Source organism: Dromiciops gliroides, chromosome 3 (genome assembly GCF_019393635.1).
Source record: "Dromiciops gliroides isolate mDroGli1 chromosome 3, mDroGli1.pri, whole genome shotgun sequence".
Taxonomy (NCBI): Eukaryota; Metazoa; Chordata; class Mammalia; order Microbiotheria; family Microbiotheriidae; genus Dromiciops; species Dromiciops gliroides.
Window position 1 is genome coordinate 521578909 of NC_057863.1, and position 24014 is coordinate 521602922.

The 24014-nt window shown below is 35.2% G+C and overlaps 1 protein-coding gene across 3 annotated transcripts in view; it reads left to right on the forward strand.

Moving 5' to 3' along the window:
* The window catches only part of CEP126 (centrosomal protein 126), a 130677-nt gene that overhangs the window by 76428 nt on the left and 30235 nt on the right, over window positions 1–24014 (forward strand). For all 3 annotated transcript variants that reach the window (XM_043995640.1, XM_043995641.1, XM_043995642.1), the window contains 5 exons: window positions 3011–5219; window positions 14918–15039; window positions 16534–16609; window positions 17228–17437; window positions 18814–18878. In XM_043995640.1, coding sequence (XP_043851575.1) covers window positions 3011–5219; window positions 14918–15039; window positions 16534–16609; window positions 17228–17437; window positions 18814–18878 — 2682 coding nt within the window. The remainder of the gene's footprint in view (window positions 1–3010; window positions 5220–14917; window positions 15040–16533; window positions 16610–17227; window positions 17438–18813; window positions 18879–24014) is intronic.

Genomic DNA, 24014 nt, shown 5'->3' on the forward strand with positions numbered 1-24014 from the left:
GGATTAGGGCAAAATAAGGTAGACAGTGGAATAAATATCATTGGAAGGGAATGGGATAGAGGGAAATAGTTATGATGATTGACTACAAGGTCAAAATGTATGGTACCAGGGGCAGCCAGGTGGTGCAGTGGATAGAGCACCAGTCCTAGAGTCAGGAAAACCTGAGTTCAAATCTGGCCTCAGACACTTGATACTTACTAGCTGTGTGACCTTGGGCAAGTCACTTAACCCTCATTGCCCAACCAAAAAAAAACAAAAACAAAACAAAAGAGCCCATCTCTCTTGGTTCTTTCCTCTATCAACTACTTTGCTGGGCTATTGTGAAGAAAATTCTCTGTCAAGTTCAAGGTACTGTATAGAAATTGTGATGAACAGAATGCTATCAGAAAAACCTAGAAAGACCCACATGAACTGAAGCAGAGAGAAATGTACTGTATACAAAACAACAGCATTAATGTAAGATGACTTGCTGAGAAGCACATGGTTATTTTCAGCAAGGCAATGATCCAATGTAACTCTGAAGAACCTAGGAAAATTGCAGTACATCTACAGAGAAAGAACTGATGGCATCTGAAAACAGACTGAAACACATTTTTTGACAATTCCTTAGTCTGAAGTTTTGTTTTTATCTGTTTCCACTCACAACCTAGATAAGGAAGAATTGTTTGCCATGACTACTCATATATAATTTATGTTGAATTGTTTGAGTCCTTGGGGTGGAGGTGGGAGGGGAGGGAGGAAAAGAAGTTGGAACACAAAGGGTTTTTTTTTGTTTTTGTTTTGTCTTTTTAGTGAGGCAATTGGGGTTAAGTGACTTGCCCAGGGTCACACAGCTAGTAAGTGTTAAGTTTCTGAGGCCGGATTTGAACTCAGGTACTCCTGACTCCAGGGCCGGTGCTCTATCCACTGTGCCACCTAGCTGCCCCTGGAACACAAAGTTTTAAAAAAATGATGTCAAAATTTGCTTTTACATGTAATTTGGAAAATAAAAGTCTAAAATAAAAAAAATAAAAAATAAGAAGAAACCAATATATTTTGTCTTGGTTTGAAAATATTCCCTGAAGGGATTTTGTCCTACAAATGATTCTTTGTTCTCCTATTATTCTGATTATTCTGTATAATTCTGTATTATTCTGATATAAAATAACTGTATGATCAATTGGTCCTAGCATCAGAACTTTTAGCACTTATAGATAAGATTAATCATGTAATACATTTCATTTCAATCCAGACAAGTAATACTTCAAAGATTCATTTGCATGTATACTAGAGAAAGTATACATTTTTTACTTTGTAACTAATTTTTAAACTGGTATTTCAGATGTGAATTCTCAGCATGGTGATTTTCAAAATTATATTTCTAGTCTTCCATTAAGAATTTCAAAAACAGTTTAACTGATCCCTTTCAAGCCTTTGATTCAGTTTTCTTTGTTTGATTATGTCAAAATTTCCATCAGATTATTTTTTGTAATGGTAATGGACCATGACATTGATTCATAGGTGGGAATATCTTCCTGTTGTAAAAGTATGATCTTTGTGATATTTTGTGTTTCATAGATGTTATCAAGATTTAGTAATATTTTTTTTCTACCCTTCGATGCCTTCCAATCACTTCCCTGACTGCCTATAAGCCCTATTCCACCCTAAAAGGAAGCTTGTAAAGTTCTAGGTAGAACATAGGTGTGAATCAGAATCAAAGTTTCTCTTTAGATTGTCAAGACTTCTTGCTTCCTTATCTACTCCTTACTCTATACCTTTGTGATACACATTATGTTGTAATGATAAGGGAAGACAAATGTCTATCATCAAAATGAGTATCAAGCTTTTATAACAATTTTATAACAATAGTGCATTAGGATTGGGGTCAATTTGCTCATTAAGTAGAAAATCTATTTTGAGAAAAGCTGTCAGATTGCTTTAATGCTTTTTCTCAAAGATCAGTGCTGCCTCAGTAATGAGACCTTCATTCAGAACCTACTCTGTTCAGAACTCTGCTCAGCACTGAGAGAAATAGAAAATTTGGAAAGACATTAATCCTGACATCATAGACCTTATAGTCTTATGGAGGAGAAAAAAGACATGTACAGAGAAAATTATAATGCATGACTTTGGACATATAATTATGATATGTAATAAATACGTCGGAGAGGTACAAAACAGAGTGCTATATGTGGTCCAATAGACAATAGTTTATACGTGGTTGATCTGGAAAGGTTTTGTAAAGGAAATAGCATTTGAATTAGTCATTATAGGATGAGTAGGAATATAACAAAGGAGAACAGGAAGGGTGTTCTGGTCGTATGGAAATGTAATCAAAGGTGTAAAGGTGGGAAAGTATATGACATGTTCAATGTACAGAAAATAGAACAGTTTCCTTCAATATGCAATCATCAAAAAGTATTTATTAAGCATGTGCTATTTGACAGGCACTGTGCTTTTCTCAGAAAATACTTGAAGATTACATTAGTAAAACCAGCATTAATCACATTGATCTGAGCCTTTTTTCTGACCAAATCTAGTTCTTCAGTCTTTGTTGCCTCCTAATGGGGTAATGCATAATGGGAACCTCAAAATTTCATTGAGGAATAAATAAGTTATGGAGCCAAAATTCAATTTTTATGAAAACCTTCAATTCAGTTTGTATTCATCATCTTCAGAGGGAAATAATTATTTTCCTTTCCCTTCCTTCCCTTTTAACCTCAAGGATTCTAGGTAAGATTGTATTTAACTGCTGTTCCCTACTGTATTCTACTAAGTCAAGAACTTCATAAAATACCAAATTTAGAGCTGGAAGAGAGATTAGAGGTTATTTAATCAGGCTGCTGACTTTAGAGTTGAGAAAACTTGAGATCCAAAGAGGCTAAATGAAGTTACCAGTCACATATAGATAGTGACAGAATTAAGATTCAAATACAAGTAACATCAGTAATAATTGAGATGTTAAGGTGCATCATTAATTTTGACATTAAAAATTAAGATATTTTAAAGATAAATTTACATTTTTTTTCAGGATCTTCATGAAGAAGTTAATCAACTAACAAATTCTGAAACTCTGTCAAGTATAGACAGTCTTGAAGCTGGAGACCATGAAGATATCTATTCAACACTTAGTAAAGCTCTGTCTTCAACAACCCAGCAGAACTCTGTATCTCACAATTCACAGAGTCCACAGCCAACAAATCAGGTTTATTTTGATGCAGGTGAATTGCATCTCTCCAAAACTCAACATATAAATAATTGGCTTATAAACTTAGGTGATCAAAATACACAGACAGCCTCCCCTTTTCCAGAGTTTATAAATAAACATAATGAACATTTTAATAATCCAAAATTAAGATCATTTGCGCTTAACAGGATTGGCGAGAGAAGTACAGATATGTCTGATAATACAGTAGCTGTTACACATAGCCCATGTACTTTTTCACAAGATAAAAAAGCCGAAAAGACCTCAGAAACCTTCAGTGTATGGAAAGTTGACTCTCTGTCTTCTAAAATGCTTAAAAGAGAGAGACCATTAGTTGCTGAGAGCCCAACATTTAGATTCAGCAAAACTTGGACTACTTTATCTCCCACTACAAGAGAAATAGTTCAGTCTTCAGAACATGAGAAATGCCCTGAATTAACTCAACCAAACAGAACCACTTCAGTACCTGCTTCAAATATACCTATGGCAACACCTGTAGTACTACCTTCTAGTCAATGGACTAACTATAAAAGTACTTATAGTAATATACATTCAGGTAGTTCTTCACAAAAAAATAATATGCATTTAGAAGAAATTTGCCCAATACAATGTACTGATGGGCTAGACAGTTTGAAAGATATAAAAGATGAAAAGATTAAAAACTTTGGGAGTAATAATCAGGCATTGCCTTTTTTATTTCCGGATGCTCTTAGTGCTTCTTTTATGTGTAACAACCCTGATCAAATGTCAGTAAAAGATAAGAATGAGAAAACAGTTGGAACCACACCATCACTGTCTAATAATTCTGACTTAGTTGGACAACCCAAAAAGTCCAAACACAATAATCATGAGAGAAATGGAGTGAAATTACTTAAAAGCATATTAAAGAAAGAATCTAAATATGAAAATGATTATTTCAAGGCATTAATTATAAATCGAGGCTTCAACTTAGGAAATCAAACTGTAGCAACAATCAGAGATAGTGTAGAGTTAACAAAAGTAAAGGGAAAGGGCTCAGAAATCCAAAAGGGCATTAAAAAACTGAGGTGGTTTGATGAAATTGGCCAAATAGAAAAAGAAGATGGAGAAAAGCCATTGAAAACTGGACTTGCTTCAGCTCAAGCATCATCACAAACAACTTATGTTCAAACCAAAGTCAGCGCTACCAGCAATATTAATGTTCATGCTTGTGCTATAAATTCTGCTAGTTATGAAAACCACAAGGATATATTGGGAGTAATGAAGTATGAAAACCCCAAGGACAACTCTCTTACCATCACAAAAAATGCTGCTACACAAATGTCTGAAACAGATAATGTGCCTTTGGACTCTTTTGTACCTTCAGGTAAAAGCTTTGCAAAACAAGCCTGGATAACCTCAAAAAAAGAGGAAGGTAAATTCCCTGTTCAAAATAATGATTCTAAAACTCAGAAGACTATTCCACATAGTGGGATAATAAAGATAATTCGAAGATCAAGGGCTTCCAAAGTCCAATCAGTTATTGCATCTAAAAACAAAAAAGGCACTGTCATTAGACCACAGACTGCTAATGAAGCCAGAAAGACTCAGGGCAAATTAATTGCACCTCACCCTCCTCATAAACCTATAACAAATAATAGAATTAATAAAACTGTAAAAGATTCTCAGTGTCAACAAGTGATGCCTACAAAATCCCAAAGCAGTACTGTAAATAGTAGAAACCTAGGTTCAAGGTATGTTTTTCCAACAGAGAACATTTTTAGTCATATCTCTCAAGAAAGTAACCCTTCACTTTGGAATACTAATAGCTCTGACTTAGTCACTCCAATGCCGCCATTACCTTCCTATCGTTCTTCTGAATGCCAAACATCAGCAAAGATAAACCATAGTGTGAAAGGTACTCAGATGATTGCCCAGCAAGATGGTTCATTAAATTGTGCACAAAGAAGTCCTCTTTATGAAGAAAATAGTCATTCTTTGAAGCCTATTGAAGAAAAAATTGGTATTCAATGGAAAGGAGAGCATAGTGCCCTGGGACAAAATGAGAAGGCTGCTGGTAAGACCGTGCTAACTTTAAAAAAATAAGTAGAATGTCTTTGCATTACGTTTTATGTGATATTTCCCTTCTTGTGGCACTTTAGCAATAGTTCATTGAGCATTACCCTAAAATTAGGTTACTTCTCTCACTATCTGATTTAGTTGAACAAGTGCTAATTATATGCTTAGTATTTATGTGCTTAATGATAAGTGAAGCATGGTGTCAGCTCTCATAGTTTACAAACTAGGATGGAAATGATACAAATAAAACTATATATAAGATATATTATTCTTATAATAATTCACTTCATAGAGGTGAAAAACAATGCTATATTAAGTGAGATCTAAGGGGGAAGTCATTAGCAGCTGGAAATTTCAGTGAAAGCAGTCAATCAACAAGCATTTATTAAGTTCCTATTATTTCCAGACATTTTGAGGCTATGAGGACAAAAAAGAAGCAGTCAGTACCCTCAAGGACCTTATATTATGGAAGGTGGGTAGTGGAGTAGATGCAACAGATATATTAATAAGTGTTTGCAAAGTGAATCCAAGGCAATTCTGTAAAAAGGACACAAGGAGCTGGAGAGATCAGGAAGGCTTCATGAAGAAGGTAGTTCTTGAACTGAGTTTTTAAAGAAGAAAAGAGGCAGAAATGAGAAGGGAATGTACTTCAAACACACAGAATAGTCAGTGTAAAAGTATGAAGATGTAGTATAGAGTGTCCTGTGTGCAGAAGAGCATAAGGTCAATTTGGCTGGACTAGAGAATGTCTGAATGACAGTAATATATAATAAAAAAGGGTTAGAGCTAGTTCATGAAGGATTTTAAAGTCCAGAGCAATTTATATTTGATCCTACAGGCAATGGGGAGCCTTTAAAGTATATTGAGTAAGCAAGAAGTGGGGGCTACTGGGAAGAGTAACATGTTCAAACGTGCACTCTAGGAAAATCATTCTAACAGCTATATAAATGATGGATTGTTTTCAGGAGAGATTTGAAGTAAAAAAATTAAGTCAGAGGCTATTGCAGTGGTCTAGAAAAGAGGTAACAGGCATCTGAATCAGGGTAATAGCTGTGTGAGAACAGAAGAGAAGGCAGATATAAGGGATAATATAGGTAGAAATGGAAAGATTTGGCAACTTATTGTGATGTATAGACTGAGGGATAGTGAAAAGTCAATAACTCCAATATTTTTTTAAGTCACAAACATCAGTAATGAAAACAGAAGAAAAATCAGTTTTAAGGAGAAAAATCATGTAGTTTGTTTTGGATGTGTTAAATTTGATGCTGCATGTGAAGCTAGAACTCAGAAGAAGGACCAGAACTAGAGATGCTAAAGGAGTTACATAGATATGGTAACTAAAACCTTCAGAGTGAATGAGATTGCCAAGGAAAAGAGTAGAGAAAGGAAGCTAAGAATAGAACTTTAGGAATACCCATTTCATGGATCAGGAAGAGGATAAGTAAATAAAGAGAATGGTTAGAGAAGTAGAAGGGAAGCCAAGAGAGTATGCTATCTCTGAACCTGAGGGAGGAAAAAAAATCCTGACAAGTCCTAACAAAGTATTCTGGAAAGTCCTATCAAAAGTTGCAAAGAGGTCAAAGTCTGCAGGATCAAAGGATTTCAGAGTTGAAAGTGTCATCTAGTTCAACCCAGACCTTAATAAACCTCCCAACTACAACATTCCCAAGAAGTAGACCTTTGTTTGAAGACTCCCTGTCAAGAGGAACAAGAGGAACCCATTTCCTATTGAGACAGCCCACTCTACTTTTGAATAGCTCTAATTGTTAGGAAGCTTGCATCAGGCCCCTTTGCAGTCTCTACTCCTTCACAGTTCTACCCTCTGAGGCTAAGCAGCAAAAATCTGATCCCTATTCTACATAACAGCCCTTCAAACACTTGAAAGCTACCAAGCCATTGTTAATACTTTTCTCCTCCAAGCTAAATCTCTCCCCAAATGAGGCTCATATGGCAGAGTTTCAAGAACCTTCATGATCCTGGTTCCCTTTCTCAAGATATTATCTAATTTGTCAATGTCATTCTTAAAATGCAATACTCAGAACACAATAGTTCTTGTAGTCTGATGAGAGTGTACAATGGAACTATTGCCTCCTTATTTTTGGAAGCTCTGTTGATACAGCCTAAGATCACATTAGTTAGTCATCCAGCATTTACTAAGTACCAACTATGTGCCAGACATTGTGCTAAACCTTTCATATAAAAAAGGTAAGGGGCAGCTGGGTGGCACAGTGGACAGAGCACTGGCCCTGGACTCAGGAGGACCTGAGTTCAGATCTGGCTTCAGACACTTAACACTTACTAGCTGTGTGACCCTGGGCAAGTCACTTAATCCCAATTGCCTCACCAAAACAAAACAAACAAACAAAAAAAAAAACCGCAAAAGACAGCCCTTACTCAAAAGAAGCTCATAGACTAAGGAGGAAAAATATGCAAATAGCTCTGTACAAACAGGGCAAATGGGAGATAATCTTAGAAGGCAATAGGATTAAGGGGGGGATCAATAAAGTCCTCTGGTAGAAGGTGACTAGCTGAGGCTTGAAGGAAGCCCAGAGGCAGAGATGAGGAGAAAGAATTCCAGGCATGAGGAAGAGCCAATGCAAATTCTTACTGTCAGGATATGGAGTGTTGTATACACAGAAGAGCAAGACCAGTGCCACTGGATCACAGAGTATATTGAGGTAAAATGTTAGTAGATCGGAAAGGTAGGAAGGGGCCAAGTAATGGAAGGATTTAAAAACCAAACATAAGGATTTGATATTTGATCCTGGAAGTAACAGGGAGGCATTGGAGTTTACTCAATGGTAGTGGGGGTGGTAGATTGACTATGGTGACATAATCAGACCTCTGCTTTAAGAAAATTATTTTGAAAGCTGAGTAAAAGATGGACTGAAATGGAGAGTTGAAGGGAAGGAACCCAACCAGAATGCTATTGTAATTTTCCAGGAAAGTGATAAGAAAGGACTTATGATGGAAAAGCCTCTCCAAATCCAGAAAAAAAGAACTGTGGAATATAGATGCAGATTGAACCATAGTATTTCTTTTGTTTTTTGATGCTGTTTTTCTTCTTTGAGGTTATTTCTTTTTGCTCTGATTCTTCTCTTATAACATGACTAATGCAGAAATATGTTTAATGTTATTGTACATATATAACCTATATTAGATTACTTGCTGACTTGGGGAAGGGGGTTAGAGAGGGGAAGGAGGGAAAAAAATTGAAACTAGTAATCTTATAAAAACAAATTTTGAAAACTATCTCTACATGTAACTGGAAAATAATAAAATACTTTCATAATTTAAAAACAAAAAAAGCGATAAGACCCTATACCAGGGTAGCAGTGTGAGAGAGGAGAAGGGGGCATATACAAAAGATGTTACGAGGAAAGAATCAATAGGACATGGCAAAAGACTGAATATGGGAGATAGGAGAGAGAGGAAGATAACACCTAGGTTGCAAGTCTGGGTGACTGGGAGGATGGTGGTACCCTTAGCAATAATAGGAAAGTTAGAAAGGAGAGGGTTTGGGAAAGAAAGCTATTGAGTTTAGTTTGGGGACATATTAAGTGTTGAGATGTCCAGTAAGTAATTAGAAATTGGAAATTGAAGGTCAGGAGAGAGATTAGGACTGAACAAATCTGAGAATCATCTGCACAGAGATATTAATTGAATCCGTGGAAGCTAATGAGATGACTAAGTGAAATGGTATAAAAGGGGAAGAAAAGAAGGCCTAAGAATGTTAATACTGGTTAATGGGAGTGACCTGGATGAAGATTGAATTTAGGAGTTATCAGAACTAAGAGAGAGTGGTGTTCACAAAAGCCTAGAGTTCAAAAAAGAAAGTATTACAGTGTCAAAAGCTGCAGAGATCATTGGTGACTTTGGCAAGAACAGTTTAGTTGAATGACTGATAAGGGAAGTAAGAAACTAGATTTCAGTGTTAAAGATTGAAAGGAATAGAAGTGGAGGCATCAATTATAGATAGCCTTCACAAGGACTTGAGCCACAAAAGGGAGAAGAAAGATAGGAGCATAGCTAGTTAGCTGTCATGGCTGACATATCCAACTCAAATTAAACTTATAATCCACCAAATACCCCTATATCTTTTTCAGATGAACACATCGATCTTTTATTTATGAATTCCAATCTTGTACTTATATTTTTTTTAATTTTATTGAAGTATTTTATCTTCACATTATAGTCATTTCTGGGAAAGGAAAAAAGCCCTCCCCTCTCCAGACTAAAGTCTCCATTGTGGCAAAGAGTTAACAATTAAGCAAAAAAACAAAGAAAAAAATCTCAATACAGAGACCACATTCCAGTGTATATAACTTTCCTTCAAAATAGTCCCTTCCTGGGGCAGCTAGGTGGTGCAGTGGATAAAGCACCGGCCCTGGATTCAGGAGGACCTGAGTTCAAATACGTATTCAAACACTTCACACATACTACCTGTGTAAGTCACTTAACTCTCATTGCTCCACCAAAAATAAAAATTAAAAATAGTCCCTTACTTTTCTGCCATAAGGAGGGAGATTCTCCTGGACCTTACTGGTTTTTCAGTTGCTTGTCAGCTTCCTTTATTAGCTACATTGGAGTAATCAGTGTGCATATTGTTCTTTTGGTGCTGGTTATTTTATTCTGCATCAGTTCATACAAATTTTCTCATTTCTCAGATTTATTTATCTTTACTGCAAAGTGTTATTCCACTACATTCATATGTCATAGTTTGGGGTTTGGGGGTTTTTTTTGGGGGGGGAGGTGTTTCATCCTATTTCTCAACTGATGGGAATCCAGTTTGTTTCCAGTTCTTTGTTGTTCTTCACTTATGTCCAAGTCTTCTTGACACAATGGACTATAGTATATCAAGCCCAATGATGTCCATGGGATTTTCTTGGTAAAGATACTAGAGTAGTTTGCCATTTCCTTCTCCAGTTGATCACCTTTTGTCAGAAATCTCCACTGTGACCTGTCCATCTTGGGTAATAGTTCAGCATAGCAAATCATGCATATAAGTTATACAAACCCCTCCACCAGAACAAGGCAGCGATAGTTCTTTGCTACCATCAAAAGTGCTGCTATGAATATTTTGTTATATATTTTGGAACTTGTTTCTGTCTTTGACTTTCTCGGTGTATAAGCCAAGTAGTAGGGTCTTTGGGTAAAAAGGTATGAAAACTTTGATCACTCTTCTTGAATAATTCCAAATTGTTATCCAGAATAGTTGGGCAAAAATTCACAACTCCACTGTAAATATATTAATGTGCTTGTCTTCCCATAGTCTCTCCAATATTGACTGTTCCTCTCTTTTAATCATATTTTTTCTTTTGGCATGGAGCTAGGTGAATCCTCCAAACTGTTTTAATTTGTATTTTTCTACTATTAGTGATTTGAAAACATTTTTACATGGTCATTTGTAATCTGCTATTCTCCTTTGAAAATTTGTTAATATTTTGTTCATATTATATATTTTGTCAATTCTCCATTTATCTGGAATATCAGACACTTATCAGTAATATTTGATGCAAATATCTTCCTGCTCCACAGTTTTAATTTTTATTCTGTTTTCATTATTTTAAATGTGCAAAATCACTTTAATTATTTTATGTTTTTATTTTTTATTATTTCCTCTATTCTTTGTTTAGTTCAGAATTTACTTACTAAAAATTTTAGCTAATTGAAGGATAGAGTTAATCACATAAGATAAAAAGATAATTTTCATTACATGAAATTAAAAGACTTTTGTACAAACAAAATTATTGATGAAAGGATATGAAGGGGAAGTGGAAACTGGGTTAAAAGTTCTGTCATATTTCTCTAACAAGATTCTGATACTCAAGATACGTAGGGAATTACAAACATATAAAACCAAAAGCCATTCTCCCAAACGATCTTTTGTTCTTTATACAAACATGTAGTAGAGTTGGTAGGTACTGATAACTTTCTGGTCACTCTTTTATTGGTTATAATACAGCCCATGAGCTTTGACATTCTTTTTAACCTTTTTCTTCTTTTATATGGCTTGAAAAATCAATCAATAAAATTATGACATCTCCGACTGATTTCCAATATAGCCATTCTTCATTACTTCATTGTCTGGACTGTTACCTCATATAACACATGGGTACTGAAGTGGTGGAGACTTAAGTGTGGTGAGGAATGTTGACAGCAACTGCTGTCAACAATGATAAAAATAAATCAATATAAAAGTACTGGGAAATTTATTTGCTTTCACATCTATTTGTTCTCATATTTTCCTCTCTAAATGCTCTCGGGATGATGTGGCTTAGTTTGGTCTCTTGCCAAGCTTTCTTTATGCAGGCTAGTTTTCCTTCCACTGCTCCTCACTGTTTTATGAGGCAATTTTGGCATACTCTTAATAGAACTACAGAATCATTTAGTTGGGAGGGACCTAAAACAAAGCAAACTTGATAAAGAATATCCTCTATAACATACCCAGCAAGAGATTGTCTAGTTTTTGCTTAAAGACCTCTAGTAAGGAGTATTCAGCTATCTCCCAAAGCACCCCCTTTCCAGTTCTTAATAGCTCTAGTCATTTGAATATTGTTTTCTTACATTAAGCTTAAATATGCTTCTCTTTACATTTATACTATTGCGTATAATTATGCCATCTGAGGCCAAGCAGAACAAAACTTATGTCTCTTCTATCTTAGAGACTTGTAGATACTTTAGATACTTATGACTCTTTTGAGTCTTCTTTTTTCTAAACACATCTTAAAAGTTTCTTCCAACAATATTCATAGGCCATGGTTTTCTATTTCCCTCATCATTTTTGTTATTCTCTTCTGGATATGCTCCAGCTTGTTAATTTCTTTCTTCCTAACAGGTATTGCTCAGAACTGAAAATTGTTCTATCTGTGGTCTCTCAAGAGAACAAAACTATTGATTCCCTTGTCTAGCGCAGCCTAAAATTGCATAAGCATTTGGAGCCAACAAGTTTCACTTTTTACTCACATTAAACTTGTGAGGCACTAGCCATATCTCCCTCATCTTGTACTTTGAGGTTGATTTTTTTTAATCTATAAGATGACATTTTGTTGTTCAATCATTTCAGTCATATCCAACTCTTCATGACCACACTTGGGGTTTTCTTGGCAACATACTGGAGTGGCTTGCCATTTTTTTCTCCAAGTCATTTTACAGATCAGGAAACAGAAGCATAAGAGTTAAGTGACTTGGCCAGGGTCACATAGCTATTAAATGTCTGAGGCCAGATTTGAACTCGCAAAGATGAGTCTTCCTCCAGGCCTAGCACTTTATTCACTGTACCACCGAGCTATCCAGATGATATTTATCCATATTAAATGTCATCCTACTCAATTTGGGCCAATATTCCACCATGTCAATATCTTGTTTGAATCGCATTCAATATGTTAGCTAGATGTGACTCATAAATTTATGTTAACTGCAAATTTGATAAATATCTATGCATCATCAAAAGCATTGGTTAAAATGAAAACAGAGTACAGAGTGTAGAATAAATCACTGTGATACTCCACTGGAGACCTCATTTCAAGTTGGCATGAAAACATTAATGACTACTCTTTAGGTCTTGCTATTCAACTAGTTTTGAATCTGCCCTATTATATTTTCATCTTACTCATATCCCTTCATCCTGTCTATAAGAATAAGATGAAATTTTGTCAAATACTTTACTAAAATCTAGGTAAACTATGTGTACAGAATTCTTCTGTTCAAAGAAATCAACATGGCATGGTAGAAATGTCACTGGCACTAAAGACATGGGTTCAAATCTTCTGATATTTACTACCCATGTGACTTTAAGCAAAATACTTACCTATGCTGGTTCTCACTTTCATCATCAATAAAATGATGGGTTTGAACTAGATGATCTCTGAGATTTCTTTCAGCTCTAGATCTATGATCTCATGATCCTACTGATCTAATGACTCTATCAAGAGAGGAAATTAAGTTAGGTATGATGAAGCCATGCTGGTTCTTTGTGATCCTATCTTCCTTTTGATTAAAGGGATAATAATCATCCTGTTATTGATATGTTTTAGGATTTTTGTAGTAATCAAAATAAAACTCACTTGGTTTGTATACTTAATGCTCTGCCCTTTTTTCAAAATTTGGGCAGCATTTGTCCATTTCTTTTCTTTTTGCAGGGCAGTAAGGGTTAATTGACTTTCCCAGGGTCACACAGCTAGTAAGTGTAAAGTGTTTGAGGTCAGATTTGAACTCAGGTCCTCCTGAATACAGGGCCAGTGCTTTATCCACTGTGCCACCTAGCTGCCCCAGCATTTGTCCATTTCTGATAAATTTGTTTATATGCTGTTATTGCTGGATAAACTGAGGGTCATTAGCCAGCAGCAGAGAAGACACAGTAGCCATTTTCAGCTATTTGAAGACCTATCTTGTGGAAAAAAGTGTAGATTTGTTCTTACTGCTCAAAAAAACAGAACCTAGGATCAGTGGGTACAAGTTACAGGGAGACAGATTATATCTAAACATAAGAAAGATTACTCCACATTTAAAATTGTCCAACAACTTCTCATGAAGTAATAAGGCCTCTGTCCCTGTAAATGTTAAGCAGATGCTAAATAACTATCTGTCATTGATAAAGAAACAATTCCTTCATGGGGAGAGAATTTTAACCAAATGGCCTCTAAGACCTCTTTTCTAAGATTCTATGGATGTCACTAGAGAGTTTTTTCCCTTGTAAGTTTTAATAATATGACTATGAATTGTAAGAATCACAACACTTTATAGGAATTCAGGAGTCTGATGTGAAGCGCATGGATCAACAACGATTTGTCTAAAATTTTATGCAACTCCTTTTGTTAAACGTCAAGGGATTTTTTTAGGCTTTGACATCCAAATCCTTAGATTTGGCTGCTACACATTTAAGGGACAGGGCAGAAGGAACAAGACCTTTTATTCATTGATATATGGAACTCCAAATAAGGAAATTCCCTCTACCAGCATTGATTAACACCTGTAATGTAATTTATAGTCTTAGAGAGTTGCCTGAGGCACTGAAAGAATAAGTGACTTGCTCAGGGTATAATAGCTAATATGTATCAGAGGTAGGATTTGAACCCAGGTCTTCTTTAACCCTGAGGCTAACTGGCCTTCTATCCACTATGCCTCACTGCCTCAGAAAATTTCTATCTAAAACCAATGTTGATTAATTAGAAGAAGGGAGTGGGGTGGAATGGTAATTTTAAAAAAGATTCAGAGCATTTTGTCCTGAAGTAAAGTGAGAGGATAAAAAAAAAAAAGGATCACTGCTTCATGTTCACTTCATCTAGGAAGTTTTTAGAGAGGATGTGGAATGTTTAACTTTCTGTAAAGAAAGATATTTTTTAAAGATTAAGGAAAGGCTGTTCCAAACATATAAGATATCACAGGACTTTAATTGTTACCTAAATTTTTTGCACAGAAAATTGCATAATATTTAGAGTATCTTTCCCCCAAAAGACAAAGTGTCAAATCACTTGTTTTTTTCTTAAATTTAAAAATTACCTGTTTTTGTTTGTTTTATAATTTTAAATATCAAAATGTTTAAAAATTCCCCTTTGAAGTTTTTACTTTTGTGAAATAAACTATTGTATCATAAAATCTGCTGTTATATTTAAAAGTACTTTGCTATAAAAAATAGTTAAAAATAGTTTATTCTGCTTTGCATAATTGATTACTTTTTCTGGCTTTTGTCTAAAGATTCTACCAGTGCAAGAAGAAAAATAAATTTTGAAAGCAATGAAAATAAACCAAGAACTCTCTTAGAGCAAAGAAGACAGCTCTCCAATTCCATAAGGCAGAAGTGCCTTGAACAGCCACAGGTAAATGTAAATAAAAAGATCCATTTAATATTAAGATATTATATAAATGAAATAAAACATTGCTTTTATGGTTCTCTAATTATATATCAGAAGCCATGAAACAAAATTGAACCTAGCCTAAGCAGATGTCAAGACTAATATTTTATACTGTTTGCTTAATTTTCAAAGCTGTGTAATTGCTCTGTTCTCATCTTCAGAACCAATTTTTGTTTAACAGTTTCAGAACCTCTTTGTAAATGGTAATGTAGTACAGAAGAAAGAGCACCGACTCTGGAATCAGAGGACCTTGGTTCAAATCCTGCCTGTCATTTTTTACCTGTGTAACCTTGGACAAGTTTCTTAACAAGCTCTTTGGGCTTCTGTTTCTTCAACTGTAAAACTAGTTAGCTTATAAACTAAGCAGACTAGTTAGTTGCCTTATAAAATCCCTTCCTGCTCTAGATCTATAATAATTTGTATAACATATACTAATGGTTTTTGTACAGACAACATGGGGGGGGGCAATGAGGGTTAAGTGACTTGCCCGGGGTCACACAGCTGGTAAGTGTCAAGTGTCTGAGGTCAAATTTGAACTCAGGTCCTCCTGAATTCAGGGCCGGTGCTTTATCCACTGCACCACCTAGCTAGCTGCCTCAAACAACATTGCTAATTACTATATAAGTGAAAAAAATTCTTGATCCAGTTCTTGAACTAGGCAAAACAAAAAATACCTTAATAACAGTCTGTAAATCACTATTTTTATATTTGACATGCTCCATTTGTTTCATAAACAAAACATGTACTATTTACTTGAACTTTGTGATACAATCAGTCATTTTTACAACTTCTGTGCTTTTTCTGATAGGATATCACAGACAAAAAGATTAAGAGAAATCACAAATATCTTCCTACAGAGAAGTCACAGTTCATAACATCCTAGATGTAGAGCAGAAAAAAAACCTTCCATTCATCTCCTCCTTTTACAGGGGAGGAAACAAACCTCAGTAAGTTTAAATGCCTTGCCCAGGATACAAGTAGCAAGTGATGGAGCCAGAATTTGAAGCCACAATCTCTGACTCCAAATCCAACATTCTTCCCACTATAAATTTCCAAAAGTGTCATTAAGAATCACCTCAAAATTTTTGTATAAAATATTTTAAATGTATAGTGTCATATATAATTCAGTTAATTCTTAACACTGAAAAATATTGATCTTAAAAATACCTTCTGGGGGCAGCTAGGTGGCACAGTGGATAAAGCAGTGGCCCGGGATTCAAAAGGACCTGAGTTCAAATCGGCCTCAGACATTTAACACTTACTAGCTGTGTGACCCTGGGAAAGTCACTTAACCCTCATTGCCCCGCCCCCCCCCAAAAAAACACACACACACACAAAAAAAAACCTGCTGAACACTAAAATATCCATTTCACTTAAATACTTAAAAGGTATGTTAACTTGCAATTTATGTTTTAAACATTTAGAATAATGGTTCTGATTTTTTTTCAATTTTTACAGAATATAATACATCCTATGCAGCTAAGTTCAAGTGAGTCAGTACAAAGTCTGAGTGGTATTTCTCATGCTCAAGAAGGTATGCTTGAGTTTTCATATTTTCCTTCCTGGTCTATTCACTGACCTTTCATCTGTTTTTTTACATTTCTTTTTCATTTTTAACTATCATGCACTAATCATGATGCTACATTGACAGACTGTAAATCTGTGTCTTACTACTTGATTTTTCTTTATTCAAGTTATTCTTACAAATTTAATTAAATCTCTGGCATGTCTTCCTGAATATATTTGCTGCTACTTCAAACTAATTATAATAAAGTCATTCAGAAGACAGAATATAAAACTTTTATTTCTCATTCTTTTTTCTTATTCTTCTCCTATGAATTAATCATTGTGGGAAAGATTATCATTGATCTACTTTATGTGCAATCTCAAGGTGAATGGCTAAAATTAAATGTATTTTAACCTAACTCTACTGAACATAATTTAATTTTTATTTTACTCAGGAAGCATTTCAGAAGTTTTCATTGTCTCATATCATTATTATAATTATCAATTATGATAGAATTCTAGTTAAAAGATTGCCAGCAGATGGGGGGGTTATACCTGATTCATGAAATAATGCAATCTATATGTTTCAGTCTTTTCAACTGGAAGAAAAATATCATCCTGTTAATGTTTTGCGTAACTTCTCTAGTTTCAGAAAGTACTGCCCAGTTTTTGATGGCTGAAAACTTAGTGAAATCATCAATTCCTGAGGATAAAATTCTAACTCTTATGAAACCCATGCAGCCATACAAACCAACCCTTCCTTTACATAAGACACAACGATTAAACATTGGTGCACTGTGTTTTGAAGAACAGAAGATCATAGAATCACTTAATCATCTCAATCAAAGATTGCATTGTAAGCATTTGAATAGTGTTGCTATCCTGAACACAATACTGAATATTTTGACAGTTTCTATAACCTTTTGCTAAAATCCTAATTCAATGCCAAATTGCGGCATGTTGATAACTCTGTGCCTTCAAAAGGCTATGTCATTAGAGTGTTAAATGCTGACAGTTCCTACCAAGCTCTAAAGGCTTTAAGGACTGACCTGAAAGGAGACCATACATTTGTTGCCCAAGGACTAGCCTAGCTAAGTACAGTGAGAGGGGACTTTTCACCAGGAGTTTGGCCATCAGGCAATGCATTTTTTGGCCAGAGAAAATCAAGAGGTTGAAGAAGGGTTGGGATCTGCATCAGTGGAAGGAGAACTTACTTCAAAAGATCTGTGATTTCATTGTAGTAAGTTATTTTATTAGCCTAAAAAATATAGATTGTATCTGAATTATCATGTCCTCAAATGAAATGTACTTTGGGACTGACCACTTAATTGACTTTAAGGGACTATTTCATGTTTATTGGACTATTCCTTTTTATTTCAGGAACATAGTTATTAGAATCTTAATTTTTAAATGCATGAAACAATAGATGACAAAGAGAACTTGTTTCTCTTGTTTTAACAAAAAGCATATAGAACTAAATGTTGTTATCAAAAAATCCAGATGAAAAATGCAATCAGTCATCTGGGTAGTTTTGGGGGCAGTTTTTGTTTGTTTGTTGACGCTGACCATTTGACTATTTGAAAATATCTGGATGACTAACTGAATTTTTCACTTTTTGTCCAGATATTTGGTATTGTATAGATACAACCTAAAAGTCAGAAGGCCTCTGTTTTTTCCTGGCTCTACCACTAATCCATTCCATCACCTTGAGAATATTACTTCAGCTTTCAGTGCCTCAGCAACAAAACAGGAATAACAGAACCTGCTCTTATCTTCTTGATAGTGATTCTCCTAGGGTAAAAGGCACTTTATAAAAATTTAATATTTGTAAATAGCTTGTTATTGTCAATTCTTAAGTAATCATATTTTTCTACTAATGTCATCTATATGTATTTTAGTCAGAATGTTTACATGGGCATGTTAATAATACCCATATTGATAAAATAATAACTTATACATATATGATGCTTTAGAGTTAAAAATAGCTTTCACATACATTATCTTACTTTGTCCCTTAGATATCTCATAACTAATTGGCATTGCAATTACAGGAATCCACATTTGTATTTTTCTGATAACATAAACGTGTATTAGTATATAAAGAACATTCCTCACATAATGTTTTGTATTATTGACACACAGATGAAATTTGTAAAGTATTCTTTACTGTGATTCACATATCTATTTTAATATATGTTACCACAGTGATTTTTTATTGTGGAATTTTTTTAGATGTCCAAGAAGCCATTTGCAAAAACCCATCAATCAAAAGTATTTTACAAATAGCATCACCTCTGGTAAGTATTAAGATTAACTATTTTTAGTTGTTTTCATGTAGGGAAAAAAAAAACTCTTGCTCTTATCTAAGCCTCTCCCATGTTGATACTGACTTTTAAGTTAGTTTTTAGAGAGGACAATCTCACCCTCACCCATACATAACAATACTTCTCATGGCAACTCACAATTTGAAGAGGAGGAATTTTCCTTGGAGGTCATCTGTTCCAACCCACTAATTTTACAAATGAGGAGATGAGGCCCAAAAAGGGTAAAGGACTTGCCTAAGGTCACACAGGTTGTAATAAGCAAAATCAGTATGGAAATCTAGTTCCTCTCGACTCTAAAATCAGTGTTCTTTCCTCTACACCATATTTATATATCCTGCTTTTAAAATATAAGGGCATGTCATTATAACAAATGGATGCCCTGATATAATGAGGAAGCTGACTTACTCTTACATCAAGACCACTTCAACAATAAAGCTTTATGGGAGTACATGCAAAAATCAGAATGTCAGTCTTCATGGTAAGGTTAGTGTTTAGCTACATCAAGAATTCCCTATGGAGTTTTCGGTGACAGTTGTCTCTTGTTCCTATTATGTTCTTTCCAGGGCTTAACATTCCAAAGTCCTCCTTTGGGAATTCCTCAATGAAGTACAGTTATTACCAAATTCATGCTTGATCCTGTAGAGATTTCCTCATGAATTAGAATGAGATCCAATGTTGAGTTTATAGAAGAACTCCACCTTACAGTTGCGTTGCCTGACTTCTAGCAGAAAAAAACACATGGGTTGTCAACCATCAATTATACTAAATTATTTCTCAACAGCCACCGATTTACCAACCCATATAATCCCTTTGGAAATTTTTAGTTCGTTCAGCAACATGTATTAAAGGTCTACTATGTACAGGGGACTTCTTGGAACAGAAATAAATAAATATATATCCAGAATGCAAATAGCTAAAAAATAATAATAGCTCTGATACATTCAGCAAGAGTGGTACAGACAGCCCGCTATATAGAAATACAAAAGAGTAATATGTCTGACTGGGGTCAGTCAATCAGCAGGCATTTATTAAGCATGATAGATGCTTAATAAATGTTAGTTGACTATGTAACCGGCACTGTGCTAAGAACTTGGGATGCAAAATAAAAAACAAATGCCATCTCTGCCCTCAAGGATCTTAAATTTTAATGGAGGAGGTAACACACATAAACCAGAACATACAAAGATAAATACAGAGTAGATAAAAGATGACCTTAGAAGGTGTGGCAGCAGCAACTGGGAAAACCAGAAAAGGCCTCCTGCAGGCAGAGCTAGAACTGAGTCTTAAAGGAAGCCAAAGATTCCAGATTGAGAGGGAGAGCATTCCATCCATGGAGAAGACTGAATAAGGTTTCCTTGAAGGATATCTAATCTGGAGAAGACAGCTGCTCATCAAAGCTCCATTTAAGCACCTATAATTATTAGAAAGGGTTGAGGGCTTTTTACCCCCTATCTTGAATCAAAATTTGTCCCTCTATAACTTACACCCAAGTGTAAGCTCCAAATGTCTTCCAGGGCTAAGCAAAACAAACAGTCCTCTGGCACATGGCAGTCCTTCATATAGCTGAACACTGTTATATCTCCTCTTTTCCAGACTTATTCTTCCCAATTCCAACTCCTTTATTCATCTTCAAGGAAAACCCATGAGCAATCCTTCTATTCAATTCCTGCTTTCTTCTGTTTTATTGGTTTCATTTGTAGCCAGAATGATTGGCATAATTCAATTCAATTCCTTCAGTAGAATGGCCATGACTGATCACTGAGCAAAGATCACACATTTAGAGTACTGACAGCTGAGTTAATTTATATATACTGTCTAAAACCTGTGTGATTCTTAAACACCATTCTGCCAGATAACCATAGAAATAAAGTGGAAGAGAGTTGCACAGGACTAAGTGCCATTTTCTATTTTTCTTTGTTTCATGGATTGCTTTAGCCAAAGTTTAGCCATACTTTCATACTTAGCTAGACTGGTTGTCACAAGGCAGACACAATCTATTGCAGGGACAGTACTCAAAGCTTTTCAAGCATGGTAAAATGTACTAGAATTGTACTTTTAACATAAGGTCACCTCCACACCACAAGGCATCAGAGTAGTATTTGTAATAGAGAAAACAGAAGTGAAATGAGAGTTGAGTAGTTCTAGCTTCTTTCTGTTTTCTTCTCATTTGCACTAAGAAGGAATCTTATTACTAATGTTCCATTTACCACTAACATAGCTTTAAAAAACCTTTTCTTAGCTGTCTTCAGAGTTTATCAGAAGTCTGAGATTATACTGGTTTGATCCTTCTTGACATTATTTTATAGGTTCTTGCTGCTCCTTGTATTTGTCTTTTGTTACCAGTCCCAATTATATATCTTAAACGGATTTTTTAAAAATCTGAGGTCAACAATTGAGGTCCCAATAATTTGCAGCCATCTTTTTAATGTCTACTGCTATTTCCTTCAATCAACCTCACCAGAATTGTGTTCTTCAGAAACCCTCATCTCTAAATTCTACTCTTAAAGTCTGAGTCATATTTCTATGGCCAGTACTACCCTCTTCATTTTTGCAAATGCTAAAGTTCTTGTCAACTTTATACCATCAGTTCATGCTTATTATTCAGATTTCTTCCCATCAGGAAAGGACACGATAAGATAAACTAATTAACAGTAAAATGTTGGGAATTTACTAGGTCACTTCTTAGTGATAATCACCTCTTTAAAGAGGATAGCTGGAAAAGTTAATTTCAAATCAAGGGAAGAATTTCAGGTACTGCAGCTTCTGGTAAAGATGATATTTTTGTTATGGCCACTAGGTGGTCCACTGAATAGAGCATTGGGACTAGAGTCAGAAAAACCTGAGTTCAAATATAATTTCATAAAGATGCTAGCAAAGTGACCCTGGGCACATCATTTAATCTCTGCCTTAGCTTACTCAGTCATAAGATGAGAATAGTGATAGCATCTACCCAAAGGGTTGTTGTAAGGATCAAATGTGTAATATTTGTAAAGTGCTTAGCACGGTGCCAGACACATAGTAGGTACTTAATAAATAATTATTCTCCTCCTTTTCCTTCTCCCTTTAAGGAAGATTTCCTAGTATCCCCAATTACAACACAAGAAAATATACATTCCACCTACATTTATGCCTATGTCTGCCCTGAAATGTAAAGGGGAAAAAAACTATCATACTCTCCCATTTTCCTTTATAAAGAATTAATATTGGGGCAGCTAAGTGGCACAGTGGATAAAGTACTGGCCCTAGATTCAGGAGGATCTGAGTTCAAATCCATCCTCAGACACTTGACACTTACTAGCTGTGTGACCCTGGGCAAGTCACTTAACTCTCATTGCCCAGCCCCCCAAAAAAATTTACTGTTAATCCTAGCTGCTAAAACTAATGAAGAAAAATTGTACAATCTCCTGAGAATTTTTAAGTGTATTGAAATCCTATAAAAGGTACTTAGCATTGCCCCAAAATATTTGTTGTTTTGACAATCTAACCAAATACTTGATGGTTTTCATCCTTAGCTCCCTTTATTCCCATAAATGAATCCAAACTCTATTCAAATAAGTCTGATTAATCTTATTAAAAAACCTTTGCACTCTTACTGCTTCTAATTTTGCTCATACAATTCCACCTAGCCTATGAAGATATTTGAGTTCATAATATAGTAATAATAGCACACATTTATATAGCATGTAAAGATCTACAAAACATTTTCCTCACAACAATCCTGTGCCATAGGTAATCTAAATATTGTTATCCTCAATTTATAAACAAGGAAAAAGAGACTTAGAGATTAAATTGCATGTCCAGAGTCACAGTTAGTAATCATAGGATGTATTTATGTATCACTTTAAAGTTTACAAAGTTCTTCACATATACTACCCCTTTGATCCTCATGACAACCTTCTGATGTAAGTAGATAGTTCAAGTATAATTTATCCCCATTTCATAAATTAATCATCATATTAATCTCATTTCCTATATTAACAAGACTACTTTGGAAGATCTGAGGAATGCCAAAAACATAGCACAACTAGATTTCAACAAAAATTTCAAAGTCTCATGTTATCCTTATAGACAAGATGGAAATAGATGTGGACTGAATGGAACATTACCAGTCACATAACCAAAAGGAATGGTTTTCATTATTAGACATTACCTTGGATGAAATCTACTAAAGAGGGGGCTTGTCCTTAATCTTGTGCTGTTTTACATATTAAACAATGACATGGATTAAGACAGCCTACATAGTAGATAAGAGTGCTGGAATTGGAGTCAGGAAGACCTGGTTCAAATCCTACTTTTCATAATAGTTATACGACCCTGGGCAAGTAACCTAACCTCTCATTCCCCCAAGTAGGACTTAGCTACTAAGACATACATGTTCTGATTATTGGTAGAGCAAGACTATAAATGTCATGCTTAGGCAGATTACAGCTGTAAAGTGCTAAAATTCTAGCTATACTGTCTAAAATATCTAATGAGTGGTCACCAATAAATTATAAGCTTTAGCAAGAGTTTAGACTTTTAAATATTTATTAAGGAGAATAAGAATTTGGTGAAGAGAGAGAAAGAGGCCTACTAGATGCCTACATCTATCTCAGGGAGCCTGCATTTTTGCTCCACTCTCCACAAGATTCCTCATGAAAGAGAACTACCCCTTCTTCATCCCACAAGCCTCCTGTGAAAAACTGGAAATGTCCTGTCCCCACACACACAGCTCCAAGCTAATTGGCTGATAGATTTGATAGACAGTACCCATGAGCAAACATGACTTCCTGACACCAAGGAAAAGCCGCATGGCTTGCCCTCAGACACCTTCTCCTCATGGTGGAGCTTTCCTACAGTAACTCTCCAGCAGGTGGTATCATTCCAGTTGTTACACAGCTAACACAAAGTTGGGAGGAATAGCTAATAATATCAGGAATTTTTTTTTAATTTTGACAAACTATAAGTAGTAGGTGAAATCTATTAAGATTACTAAGGTTAAGTTTAAAAAACAAAAGAAAACAAAACTAAGCCACAGAAATCCTAGATGGGGGAATCATGTCTACATAGAAGTTCCACAGTTCATCTGAATAACATCTGGGAACTTTAATGAACTGTTGAAATATGAGT